The sequence below is a fragment of the Emys orbicularis genome, chromosome 9 (assembly GCF_028017835.1).
Source record: "Emys orbicularis isolate rEmyOrb1 chromosome 9, rEmyOrb1.hap1, whole genome shotgun sequence".
NCBI lineage: Eukaryota > Metazoa > Chordata > Testudines > Emydidae > Emys > Emys orbicularis.
In genome coordinates this window covers 46,542,241-46,556,594 of record NC_088691.1, presented here as the reverse complement: position 1 = coordinate 46,556,594, position 14,354 = coordinate 46,542,241, and the positions used below count along the sequence as shown (strand labels likewise).

The 14,354-nt window shown below is 47.5% G+C and overlaps 1 protein-coding gene across 1 annotated transcript in view; it reads left to right on the top strand.

Annotated features, from left to right (window-relative positions):
* LOC135884072 (protein eva-1 homolog C-like) overlaps positions 1 to 14,354 on the top strand; it is a 57,960-nt gene that overhangs the window by 31,858 nt on the left and 11,748 nt on the right. Inside the window, exon 2 of the mRNA XM_065411365.1 lies at positions 453 to 652. Coding sequence (XP_065267437.1) covers positions 453 to 652 — 200 coding nt within the window. The remainder of the gene's footprint in view (positions 1 to 452; positions 653 to 14,354) is intronic.

Below are 14,354 nucleotides of genomic sequence, written 5' to 3'. Positions count from 1 at the left end.
TCGGGCTTTGGCTTTGGCCCTGGGTGGTGGGGCTCAGGCTTTGGCCCTGGGCCCCAGCAAGTCTAATGCCAGCCCTGGCAACCCCACTAAAATGGGGTTGTGACCCACTTTGGGGTCCTGACCCATAGTTTGAGAACTGCTGGTGTAGACCTTGGTACAATATTCCCCTTCCCCTGCCTGGCAGAAAAGTGCATTCCCCTCCCTGCCACAACATCTCCCTCCCTCCTTGAGTTTGCATTTGCCTAGGATACTGCCCCAGTTCAGGGCCATCCCCTTTCTCCCCCTCCGCCCTCCTCCCCCCCGCTGCCAGGAGTCTGGAGGCTGTGTTCTCATTCCTTGCGGCTCTAGCACTTCCCAGCTCTAATGACTCTCTCTGTTTTATAGAGACAAGGTGGGACTAGCATGGCTACAACAACCCTGCATACAACATCTGTGTGTTTTACTCCTCTCAGGTTACCTTCAAAAGGTGCTGAAGAACCACACAGCCCACGCCTGTGATGGGGAGCAACTGGGAGTCATTTGTCCCCACAAGACCTCCATTAGCATCCTATCTGCATTTTATGGGCGTCGAGTGCCCAGCCAGAACCTCTGCCCGAGCACTGGCAATATCTCTGGTGAGAGCATCATGTGTGTATCTGCCACAGCCCGCCAGGTAAAAGCAAAAACATCCTTGAAATTCACAAGTAACAACATTCTAAGGGACTGCAGGAAACCAGGGCAGTACCATTCATGGAGGTGTTCAGGGTGACATGGGATACTTTTGGGTTCAGGCAAGGGAGATTAGATTGTCTGATTGGGGGCCCCCAAAGTGCCCCCACATCTGCCAACTGGCCCTCAAACATTGTAGCCGCAGGTCCCATCCCAAAAAATGATGGGTGGTTTGGGACCTTGTAGTGAACTCCCACCCCTTACCTATACATGCAGAAGGAATTCAGGATGCTATTTTACCAGTGGAGTGATGAAAGGTACTGACACAATGGGACCTTCTGTGATGGATTGGGTGGGGTTCACCTCCTGGAACTGCATTTGAAGATATAAACCTAGGAAGAGGCGTTATAGATTCATTTTAACCAGGATGAATTTTGGAATAGGCATACAAAACATTAATTGTGAGAAATTTGTCCATGTTAGGGCTTAACCCAGAGACGAAGGATGGTCCAGTTGCTGTGTAACCCCAAAATATTGATTCTGGGATGCCGCTCTAATAATCTACCCCCATTAAACTGTCCTTCCCGAGATATAAGTTTCCAGGGTTGTTAAGGAAATGCTAAAGGACACGGATATAACCTTCGGATAAAGAAATTGACACAGGAAGTATTGTTTTTCAAAACAAAGTAACTAATAATCCCTAATACACTGTATCCTAAAAATTCTAAACAAAACACAAAATCCCCGAGACACAAATCCCTTGTTGCAAGTTTAAACAGCATTTAAACCCCAATAGTATATAGTTTATGATTCTAAGCAAAGTGCTTTGTTACAAGTGGCCAGTTTGTAACAAATCGCAGACAGTAGTTCTTTAAATCAGTGGTTCTCAACCTTTCTAGACTACTGTACACTTTTTAGGTGTCTGATTTGTCTTCTGTACCCCAAGTTTCACCTCACTTAAAAACTACTTGCTTACAAAATCAGACATAAAAATACTAAAGTGTCACAGCACACTTACTGAGAAATTGCTGACTTTCTCATTTTTATCATATAATTATAACATAAATCAATTGGAATATAAATATTGTACTTACATGATATTGAGCCTGTTTTTTCACTTGTGAGCCTTGTCTGAAGCCCAAGCCTTGCTGTCCAGGGCTGAAGCCCTGCTTGCCACCAGCTGATTTCGGCTCTGCACTTGCAACCCCATCCCGTGACCCCCCTGGAGGCTTCAAACCCCAGGTTGAGAAACACTGATCTAGATGAGTTGAGTACCTCCTGGAAGACCTTTGAGTACCCCTGGTTGAGAACCACTGCTTTAAATTTCACATAAGTAAAATACAATTAAAAGACACACACTTCTAGCATACACATGTTAAATACTATGCTAGACTACACTACACTAAAAATTATATTAAAACTGGCAAGCTTACTTTATAAATCCATTGGTATCCCTTTATATCACTACTGCTGCTGTGATAAATCTTTTAGTTTCTTCTTTAATCGCAGTTCAGCTCCTGGTCAGTCAGCTCTGCTCTGTCTCTCTCTCTGCAGCTTTTCTGACTTCTTTCCTTTGGCTTCTCTTACTGGTTTCCAGTTCCTCCGTCTGCTCCCGACTGAATTCCCCTCTCTCTCTCTCTGACTCGGACTCTGAAACTGCCTGCTGACAGCTGGCCTTTTATGGTGCACTGTGGCTCTCCTAATATACCTTTCTATTCTTAGAAGCAATTACCTCACTTGCACATGCCCAGTATCAACCATTAGTTTAGGAATTGTAAATTTCAGAGATTTAAATACAGAAAGATCATGATTTTTAATTTACTGGGGCTAATATAGAACCAAAGGAAATCATTGTTTTCCTTTGACTCTGGATACTCGAGCCATGTATGGTGGAGGTGAATGCCGAAGTCATTATTCTTTTCACCCAAGAGATTCTCTGAGAGGTGCTTTTATTGTGTAGAGTCCAATGGCAAAAGAATTTTTAAACCTGATTAAATACTTCCTTAACATTGCACTTTGCTGGGAAGAGATCTGCCTTCACATGGGCTTATGAAGGAAAGAGATTGTGTGTCAAAGAGTCAGAAAGCCAGATAGAGGCACAGGTTCTTTGACATTAGCAGCAGCTAACTTTTCATTCTGTGTGTCACCATTTTAAGGAGGGGTGTCTGGATAAGAAACTAGGAGATATGTTGGGGTTTTAAAGCAACTGAACCTCACCCACCCCACTAGGTTCTGACAACTACTGTGAAAATTGTTTGAGGTGGGTGGCATCCTCTGACTGTCTGGAACATGCAGTGACTTTTCTGACACCAGTTAGATCCTCATCACAGTGGAATGTTTTTATTTAGTGACAGGCCATTTCACCATTTAGTGCAAGCTGATCTTCATCCTCTTCATTTAATAGAAACATTCTTGACTGTCCCAGCTGACATATCAGGGAGTCAAAATGGGGCCATGAGCCTAGACTGATCCTGGGTCTCTGATCTCATGAGCCAGGGGACTTTATACTTGTGAAATTTTATTGCCTCTTGTTGGCTTATCTTGGGGATAGGATGCAGCTGGGTTTTGCTATTGAATTGAGAGCTATGACTTGTTTTGTAGCTGAGCCTACGGTAACACCACTAAGCTCCTTTTAACTCACCATCACCTCCTTGTTCTAGATTCACCAGGAGAGTGGAAATCCTTGTCCTTGTGCCTTTGGCTGCCAAGGGCAGCTGGACTTAAAGAGAATATTAGAGCAAGAGGTGTGCAGAGCAGCACAGGAGAACTAAGAGCTGATCGGAACCTTCCTTATAACCTCAGACTGAACCTTTCATAGTATACGTCTCACTAATAAGAGCAACCCCTCATAGGCAGTTAGGAGTGCCCTGGATGTCATGTTCCCTGAGTCAGGAATAGAATAAGGAATGAGGCCGACCGGGGATAGCAGTGTTACCATCTCCCCATAGCTCAGAGTTATCATAGTTATCATTCGTCTGACGAAGTGGGTATTCACCCACGAAAGCTCATGCTCCAATACATCTGTTAGTCTATAAGGTGCCACAGGACTCTTTGTTGCTTTTTACAGATCCAGACTAACATGGCTACCCCTCTGATACTAGAGTTATCATAGTTATCCATCCAGAGTTATTCATCACCACTCTTAACATGGGTGACTGTTGGGGCAATCCCCTCAACCCTCAGAATCAACTAACTTTCCTGGCTGTCTGGAAACCAACCTGATTTCAATGAAAATAATGGTGCTGATAATGAGCATAAATCACACAACTCTTTCGAAGATTCCCCAGTGCAGCAGCTCTAGTTCTTTCTCTGCCATTTCACTTTTGACTTAATAAACACACCAAAGGCTTTTCACCCACGGGCTGGGCTTTCAATTTGCAACTTTTGTTCCCCATCAAATGTCTCACATCAGCCTGAGCTGTCCTTGTGTTGCGCCTCTCTTTAGTTACAACACTCTGGCCCATCAACCCAGCTAGAGGAGGGTATGGGTAACTCCCTGGTTCCCTCCAGGGACTGAATCTCCCTGGCCAATCCAAGTATGCAAACTAGGAAATATCATCTGGCCCAGCTGCTGATCATTTTAATCATGGATAAGCCTGTGATTCTGTCACAGAGGTCATGGAAGTCACAGATTCCATGACTTTCTGTGACCTCCGGGACTTCCAGAACAGTTGGTACGGCCGACTCCAGGGCCACTCGAACAGATGGCCCCAGGACCAGCTGCTCCGGTGCCCCACGGCCAGCCGCACCGGCCGCTGCTGGAACGGCCCCAGGGCCAGCTGCTCAGGCTGCCCCCAGGGCCAGCCGCATCGGCCACTGCTTGAGTGTCCCCTGGCAGCTGGCTCTGGGGAGCGCCGGGGCCCCCTGAAGCAGAGATTCAGTCATGGGTATTTATAGTAAAAGTCATGGACAGGTCACAGGCCGTGAATTTTTATTTATTGCCCGTGACCTGTCCATGACTTTTACCAAAAATACCTGTGACTAAATCGTAGCCTTAATCATGGATTGAGAGGCATAGTATTCACCAACTGACTCCTGCATGGGCATTGAAATGGCTCAGTTGTTTGTTCAGCAAACTTTACTGGCTTATTTTAGTTGGTCCTTCTGAAGCCCCACCCCCATGCTCTGCATAGCCAATGGGGACAGGAACCCTGTGCTTATCCACTCCCAGGTAATCTTTTTCTATGAACACTGAGGACGAGCTGTGACCCTAGCTGTGCATATCACATTGTATGTATTATGCTTATTGATTGCAGAGTCCATTGACTTAAGGTATTGAGGCTTACGAGTGAAATGGGTCAAAGTTGTTTTCCATTTGTGTCATTACAGATACAGTATAGAGGGAACCAGTCACTAGGTTTGGAGGCTTATTGAGTTATCTGTCTTTATGGCCTGTAGCCATCAGTCCCCTATTCCTGCCACTTGTGGGGCCCACTGACTTTCCCTTACTCACCACAACCAGCATGCAGGGCATTTCTTAGGGGGCTTTCTAAACCAAGTGCTCTGGGGTATGTGCCCTTCCCCCCACAACTGCCTCTCACGAGGTCAGAAGGCTGCTGGCCCTTTAAGGGAAGTCCCTATGCTAGACCCATGAAGTCATTCAAGCCTCCAGTGATCTCATTGTACACAAAGATGCTAGGATTAGAACCAAAGAAATGGTATGTAAATAACAGCTCTGGTGTGACACTCCACCAAGGGTCACCCTAGGGCTAAGTACAAGGAATAAGAGACAACTCACAATTTTAGAGAGCACTTTCTCACCCTCCTAGGGGGTCTCAGAGCTATCAGAGACACCACTCTATGGATTTCAGCTCAGCCCAGCCCACATATACATTCCAGGTTTCTATCTGGCCCCACCATGGGAATCAGTAATGCACTTATCCCAGCAGCCCTCTGTGAGGCAGGGCAGAGCTATGTGTCTCATTTTACAAGGTGGGGAATTAAGGTTCAGAGAGATTAAGGAGTTTGTCTACAGTAACATGTGGCAGAGGAGGGAATCAAACCCAGGTTTCCCCCAGCCCAGACAAATGCTCTAATCACTGAACCATCCTTCCTCTCTGCAGTGTGCCTGGCTTGTCTGCTGGGGTCTAGCTCTGAACTGATCCAGGATTGTCTCCAGGGCGGTAGCTAAACACTCTCATTGCCCTGTCTACCTTTGCATCTCATCACCTCTACTAAGCATCCTGGATCTTGCAGGCTGCCTGCTTTTTGGGGTAGTCATAAAGACCAGGCTTTGGCAAATGTCTTGTCTTGGTGTATGGGGTCACCTTGAAACCAGTGCAGTCTGCTTTGAAAGATGCAGGGCAGATATAACACCAGATCGGAATGACCTGATTGGATACACAGCCCTCAGACAGTGGAGTCCTGTCAGGGGCCTTGGATTTCATGTGACATTTTTGTATTGTCATATCTAGTGTAGGCTCTTGCCAGCACTGATCTTAGAAACAACGGACACCTGAAAGAGTCTGCATGGGCACTGCAGTAGAAGAGACACAGAGAGTCATATATGGCCCAGAAGTGAAACAGCAGCTCATAAATTTTGGAGTGTCTGGGACTCTAAGACCTCTTTGCCTGCACATGTTCCTTTCGGCTGTGGTTTCATGGCTAAGTTCAGTACTAACCCCACATTGTACATGGGAATCTGTAAGTGCTAATACAGAATGTTTTGCCCTAGGCTTCCACTTGTTCTGCCCATAGTAAATAGGAGAGCTGTGCTGCCCCAGGCCGGTAGTGTCCTTTTAAAATAATTCTTCTCAACATGAGTCTCCATCGGTGGAGATTTGGAAGCTAGGTAGGGAGAATGTCAAAGAATTGTTCCATATTGGCTAAATTTAAAGTACCATCAGTAGATAGAAAGGGATTATTGTATGTGACCTTTCTGGTTTTAGCTTTTTCCTAAAAAAAAAATAAAAAAAATAAAAAAGGCTTCAGGCAACCAGGAAGCCATACTTGGCACTGGTGTGGCCGTTGCTGGAATATTGTGTCCTGTTCTGGTGCCCACAATTCAAAAAGTGTGCTGATAAATTAGAGAAGGGTCAGAGAAGAGTGATGAGAAAGCTTAAAGGATTGGAAAACCTGCCTTGTGGTGATAGACTCAAGGAGTTCAATCTATTTAGCTTAACAAACAGAGGTTAAAGGTTTCAGAGTAGCAGCCATGTTAGTCTGTATCCGCAAAAAGAACAGGAGTACTTGTGGCACCTAAGGGTATGTCTACACTACAAAATTAGGTCGAATTTATAGAAGCCAGTTTTATAGATATCGGTTTTATACAGTCGATTGTGTGTGTCCCCACATAAAATGCTCTAAGTGCATTAAGTCGGCGGACCGCGTCCACAGTACCGAGGCTAGCGTCGACTTCCGGAGCGTTGCACTGTGGGTAGCTATCCCACAGTTCCCGCAGTCTCCGCTGCCCATTGGAATTCTGGGTTGAGATCCCAGTGCCTGATGATGCAAAAACAGTGTCGCGGGGGGTTCTGGGTACATGTCATCAGGCCCCTCCCCCTCCGTCAGAGCAACGGCAGACAATCGATTCGCGCCTTTTTACCTGGGTTACCTGGGTTACCTGTGCAGACAACATACCACGGCAAGCATGGAGCCCGCTCAGCTCAGCTCACCGTCACCATATGTCATCTGAGTGCCGGCAGACGTGGTACTGCATTGCTACACAGCAGCAGCTAATTGCCTTTTGGCAGTGGATGGTGTATTACGACTGGTATCCGTCGTCGTCGTACTCCTCAGTGAGTTCAATCAGAGGCACCCGGGAAAGTTCTTCAGCAGATTCCTCTAAGAAATACTGAACCAAACTTTCCACTCTGAGCCATCATCGTCAAGAATCAGATGCCATCAGTCGTAGTACATCATTTTCTGCCAAGCACCCAGAAGATGCCGATGGCTATCAGTCATGCTGCACCGTCTGCTGCCATCTTAAGATGTAAAAAATAGATGGACCGGATTTGTTCTGTATTCATTTGCTTCCCCCTCCCTCCATGAAATCAACGGCCTGCTAAACCCAGGGTTTTGAGTTCAATCTTTGGGGGGGCCATTCTGTGTGACAGTTGTTTGTGTTTCTCCCTGATGCACAGCCACCTTTGTTGATTTTAATTCCCTGTACCTGTACGCCATGTCGTCACTCGCCCCTCCCTCCCTCCGTCAGACACTAGTTTCGCGCCTTTTTTCAGACCAGACGCCATAGCACTGGGATCATGGAGCCCGCTCAGATCACCGCGGCAATTATGAGCACTATGAACACCACGCGCATTGTCCTGGAGTATATGCAGAGCCAGGACATGCCAAAGCAAAACCAGGACCAGCCGAGGAGGCGATTGCAGCGCGGCGACGAGAGTGATGAGGAAATTGACATGGACATAGACCTCTCACAAAGTACAGGCCCCAGCAATGTGCAAATCATGGTGTTACTGGGGCAGGTTCATGGCGTGGAACGCCAATTCTGGGCCCGGGAAACAAGCACAGACTGGTGGGACCGCATCGTGTTGCAGGTGTGGGACGATTCCCAGTGGCTGCGAAACTTTCGCATGTGTAAGGGCACTTTCATGGAACTTTGTGACTTGCTTTCCTCTGCCCTGAAGCGCCAGAATACCAGGATGAGAGCAGCCCTCACAGTTGAGAAGCGAGTGGCGATAGCCCTGTGGAAGCTTGCACAGCTACCGGTCAGTCGGGAATCAATTTGGAGTGGGCAAATCTACTGTGGGGGCTGCTGTGATCCAAGTTGCCAGGGCAATCAAAGACCTGGTGATATCAAGGGTAGTGACTCTGGGAAACGTGCAGGTCATAGTGGATGGCTTTGCTGCAATGGGATTCCCAAACTGTGGTGGGGCGATAGACGGAACCCATATCCCTATCTTGGCACCGGAGCACCAAGCCACCAAGTACATAAACCGCAAGGGGTACTTTTCAATGCTGCTGCAAGCCCTGGTGGATCACAAGGGACGTTTCACCAACATCAACATGGGATGGCCGGGAAAGGTACATGATGCTCGCATCTTCAGGCACTCTGGTCTGTTTCGAAAGCTGGAGGAAGGGACTTTCTTCCCGGACCAGAAAATAACCACTGGGGATGTTGAAATGCCTATCGTTATCCTTGGGGACCCAGCCTACCACTTAATGCCATGGCTCATGAAGCTGTACACAGGCAGCCTGGACAGTAGTCAGGACCTGTTCAACTATAGGCTGAGCAAGTGCCGAATGGTGGTGGAATGTGCATTTGGACGTTTAAAAGTGTGCTGGCGCAGCTTACTGACTCGGATAGACCTCAGCGAAACCAATATCCCCATTGTTATTGCTGCTTGCTGTGCGCTCCACAATATCTGTGAGAGTAAGGGGGAGACATTTATGGCGGGGTGGGAGGTTGAGGCAAATCGCCTGGCCACTGATTACGCGCAGCCAGACACCAGGGCGGTTAGAAGAGTACAGCAGGGCGCGGTGCGCATCAGAGAAGCTTTGAAAACGAGTTTTGTGACTGGCCAGGCTAGTGTGAAACTTCTGTTTGTTTCTCCTTGATGAACCCTCCGCTCCCCCACCCCCCCGGTTCACTCTACTTCCCTGTAAACCAACCACCCCACCCTCCCCTCCCCCCTTCGAGCAGTGCTTGCAGAGGCAATAAAGTCATTGTTACTTCACATTCATGCATTCTTTATTAATTCATCACACAACTAGGGGGATAATTGCCAAGGTAGCCCGGGATGGGTGGGGGAGGAGGGAAGGAAAAGGACAAACTGCAGTTTAAAACTTTAAAACTTTAACACTTATTGAAGGCCAGCCTTCCGATGCTCGGGCAATCATCTGGGGTGGAGTGACTGGGTGGCCAGAGGCCCCCCCACCGTGTTCTTGGGCGTCTGGGTGAGGAGGCAATGGGACTTGGGGAGGAGGGCTGTTGGTTACACAGGGGCTGTAGCGGCGGTCTCTGCTACTGCTGCCTTTCCTGCAGCTCAACCATACGCTGGAGCATATCAGTTTGATGCTCCAGCAGCCGGAGCATCGACTCTTGCCTTCTGTCTGCAAGCTGACGCCACCTATCATCTTCAGCCCGCCACTTGCTCTGTTCAGTCTGCGATTCAGCCCGCCACCTCTCCTCTCGTTCATATTGTACTTTTTTGCACTCTGACATTGACTGCCTCCATGCATTCTGCTGTGCTCTTTCAGCGTGGGAGGACATCTGGAGCTCCGTGAACATATCATCCCGAGTCCTCCGTTTTCTCCTTCTAATCTTCGCTAGCCTCTGTGAAGGAGAAACATTTGCAGCTGGTGGAGGAGAAGGGAGAGGTGGTTAAAAAAGACACATTTTAGAGAACAATGGGTACACTCTTTCACGTTAAATTTTGCTGTTCACATTACACAGCACATGTGCTTTCGTTACAAGGTCGCATTTTTCCTCTTATATTGAGGGCCTGCCGGTTTGGTGTGAGAGATCACTCACGCAGTGCCAGGCAACAGAATTCGGCTTGCAGGCAGCCATGGTAAGCCACAGTCTTTTGGCTTTTTTAACCTTCATAACATATGGGAATGGTTTCAAACAGCAGCGCCCTCAGTTCCCATACCAAGGACCCATTGGGTTGGCCATTTAAAATGGGTTTGCAATGTAAAAGGAGGGGCTGGGGTTTCCGGGTTAACATGCAGCACAAACCCTACTACTCCCCCCCCACACACACACCCAATTCTCTGGGATGATCACTTCACCCCTCCCCCCTACCGCATGGCTAACAGCGGGGAACATTTCTGTTCAGCCGAGCAGGAACGGGCACCTCTGAATGTCCCCTTAATAAAATCACCCCATTTCAACCAGGTGACCATGAATGATATCACTCTCCTTAGGATAACAAAGAGAGATAAGGAATGGATGTTATCTGCATGCCAGCAAACACCGGGACCATACGCTGCCATGCTTTGTTATGCAATGATTCCAGACTACGTGCTACTGGTCTGGCGTAGTAAAGTGTCCTACCATGGCGGACGGGATAAGGCAGCCCTCCCCAGAAACCTTTTGCAAAGGCTTTGGGAGTACGTGAAGGAGAGCTTTCTGGAGATGTCCCTGGAGGATTTCCGCTCCATCCCCATACACGTTAACAGACTTTTCCAGTAGCTATACAGGCCGCGATTGCCAGGGCAAATTAATCATTAATCATTAAACGCGCTTGCTTTTAAACCATGTGTAATATTTACAAAGGTACACTCACCAGAGGTCCCTTGTGTGCCCTCAGGGTCTGGGAGCACGCCTTGGGTGAGTTTGGGGGTTACTGGTTCCAGGTCCAGGGTGATAAACATATCCTGGCTGTTGGGGAAACCGGTTTCTCCGCTTCCTTGCTGTGAGCTCTCTTCATTGTCTTCATCATCATCTTCCTCGTACCCCGAACCCGCTTCCCTGTTGTGTGTTTCTCCATTGACGGAGTCAAAGCACACGGTTGGGGTAGTGGTGGCTGCACCCCCTAGCATCGCATGCAGCTCTGCGTAGAAGCGGCATGTTTGCGGCTCTGCCCCGGACCTTCCGTTTGCCTCTCTGGCTTTGTGGTAGGCTTGCCTTAGCTCCTTAATTTTCACGCGGCACTGCTGTGCGTCCCTGTTATGGCCTCTGTCCTTCATGGCCTTTGAGACCTTTTCTAATATTTTGCCATTTTGTTTACTGCTATGGAGTTCAGCTAGCACAGATTCGTCTCCCCATATGGCGAGCAGATCCCGTACCTCCCGTTTGGTCCATGATGGAGCTCTTTTGCGATCCTGGGACTCCATCATGGTTACCTGTGCTGATGAGCTCTGCGTGGTCACCTGTGCTCTCCACGCTGGGCAAACAGGAAATGAAATTCAAAAGTTCGCGGGGCTTTTCCTGTCTACCTGGTCAGTGCATCTGAGTTGAGAGTGCTGTCCAGAGCGGTCACAATGAAGCACTGTGGGATAGCTCCCGGAGGCCAATAACGTCGAATTCCGTCCACACTACCCCAAATCCGACCCGCAAAGGCCGATTTATGATGCTAATCCCCTCGTCGGAGGTGGAGTAAAGAAACCGGTTTAAAGGGCCCTTTAAGTCGAAAAAAAGGGCTTCGTCGTGTGGACATGTCCAGGCTTAATTCGATTTAATGCTGCTAAAGTCAACCTAAACTCGTAGTGTAGACCAGGCCTTAGAGACTAACAAATTTATTTGAGCATAAGCTTTTGTGGGCTACAGACACATCCGAAGAAGTGGGCTGTAGCCCACGAAAGCTTATGCTCAAATAAATTTGTTAGTCTCTAAGGTGCCACAAGTATTCCTGTTCTTTTTAGAGGTTAAAGGGCAACTTGATTAGTCAGTAGACCATGGGGAACAAACATTTAATAATGGGCTCTTCAGTCTAGCAGAGGAAAGTCTTACACGATCCAATGGCTGGAAGTTGAAGCTAGACTAATTCAGACTGGAAATAAGGCAAACATTTTTAACAGTGAGTAATTAACCACTGGACAATGTACCAAGAGTCATGGTGGATTCTCCATCACTGACTATTGTTAATTCAAGAAGGGATGTTTTTCTAAGAGATCTGCTCTAGGACTTATTGTGGGGATGTTCCCTGGCTTGTGTTATACAGGGGTCAGACCAGATGATCACAATGGCCCCTTCCCGCCTTGGAATCTGTGAATCTCTGAAAAGACTGGAGTAAGATATATGAGAAATAGGCTCCTGACTCCCTAAATCTTTCCCCTGTCCTCTGAGTGAATGCCAGCTGTAGGGGTCAGGCCAGAACTTCTTGGGTTGACCACAGGCTCAGAATGCAGTAGATCAGTTTAGATTAAATGAGGTTAGACCAGCCAATCAGTATTTATCCCTGATTTGGCTATTTCTGGGTCTCCCAATGCCATTCCCGGCTGCTACCAAGCTTTCAGTAATGCCATTCTGGGGTGGGTTTTTTTCCCTGCCCTCTGCAAAGCTGGGAACAGGCACCCAGGCACTCCCATTAGAAACAATCCCCAGCATCTTGTTGCAGGCTCTTCTAAACCTCTCTCTAGAGTTGGTGAACTGTGGAGCCTAGGGAGCTCTGGAAACGCTCGTACAGAGTTAAGCTCCTCCTTGCTCTGCCTATTCAATGGAAGAGCTGACATTGTCCTCTTAAAATAATTCTTTCAAATCTGGTTCCACCTCAGGCCTGGCTCTGGTTGCATATATGGGGCTTCCATTGACTGAGGTTGGAGCAAAGCCAGTATTTTACCTAAGGACTGCAGTGAAAATTAGCCTTCTCTGTGTGTGCTAAACCCCATGTCTCTGGGATGCATGGGCTCTGCTGAGAGTAGTGGGGAGGGACTGGGGAATGTCTCCCCCAAGGAACTCACCATATTGAAGTCCAAAGCAGGAGTGCCTCCATCTTGGGACAATCACCCCCAAACTTCTTTTCAAACTGGTTGTTGTATTTTAAGAAGAGGCTTTTGAGCGCCTGCTCCAGCCCATCACTGGAGATCACGCAGGATGACTAACGCCATGATCCTTGGATTAGTTCAGCTCAGATCCTGCATGCTGCAACCAACTCCATCCTTTGCTGGAAACAATCCGCACAGAACTCCTCAACAGCCATGTCTGAATTTATTTTCTATGTACGTTGATGGGTGTCTTTAGCCCCATTGGAGCACTGCTCCTTTAAAATACCTGACGCTGACCTGCTCAGCTCTGGGCTCAAATCCTACATGTCCCATGAGTTCAGGTCTGGAGCTTTGACCCAGTGCTGTCACTGTGGGGCATTTCTGTGCGGGTATTGCACTGGGCACTTTTCTATTAACCTTGGTGTCTTGGTCAGTGTTCCTTCTTTCAGCATAAAACCAAGTGCTACAAGCCATAGCTTTCGGTGAGCTGCTACTGTTGAGCTAAAATAGCTGTTGTGTTATAGTCTCTGGCTGCAGTGTTTGTGCTGCCAGCATCTAACTCAAGGATTTCTCTGTAAGACCAAATTCTACTCTGTTCAGGGAGCAACTGAGTTTCAGCCAGTAATTGTGTTTGCTTGTTGAACTGTGTCTGTGAAGGGAGGAAGTGCCATCTAGTGGCCAGTGCCTGTAATAATCTGTGCTGTTGAGAGTATATCACTTACCCACTACTGAAAAGCAGCTGTGCATTCCTGACACTGGAGCTGCGCACGCAGCATTGTAATGCAAGACAGAAAAAATAAGCTGGCAGTCTTTAAACTGTGTGCAAGGCCTCATTGGCAAAGTCCGATTTAAAAGCCTGATGCCTAGTGGCTGCAGTAAAAGAAACAGGTCGGGAGAGCCCTGAGCCAAAGAGTGAGAAAGCAGCAATACTTTGGAATGGTGCAGGATCTCTTCTTAGCTTAGGGTCCCTTTGATCTGTCTGCTGATGAGCTAAGTTTCCAACAGTGTTCAGTATGTCTGAATGCCTTTACCTGGGAAGCTAAGGAGATTAATATACAGCTACAATGTCCAGCAACAATGTGGCCCTATTTTCCTAATTCTCCATCTTTTGCAATATGAAGCACTTAAATTGTTTGAAGAAATCTATCCTTGGTTGGGACTTGATCTAGCCATCTTGTTATACAAAGTGGTAGCTCTGTCCACCTCTTGAAACACACACAAATTGATTCTATAGGCATAACATTGCTATAATTTTTTATTCTTACTTTTATTGTAAATGGTATTTATGGTATAGTAAAAATGTTTGCCTTTGAAGACGGCATCGCCAACCTGAAAAGTGTTGAGAAAACTGGCCTAGAAGTTGGAATAAATGCCAT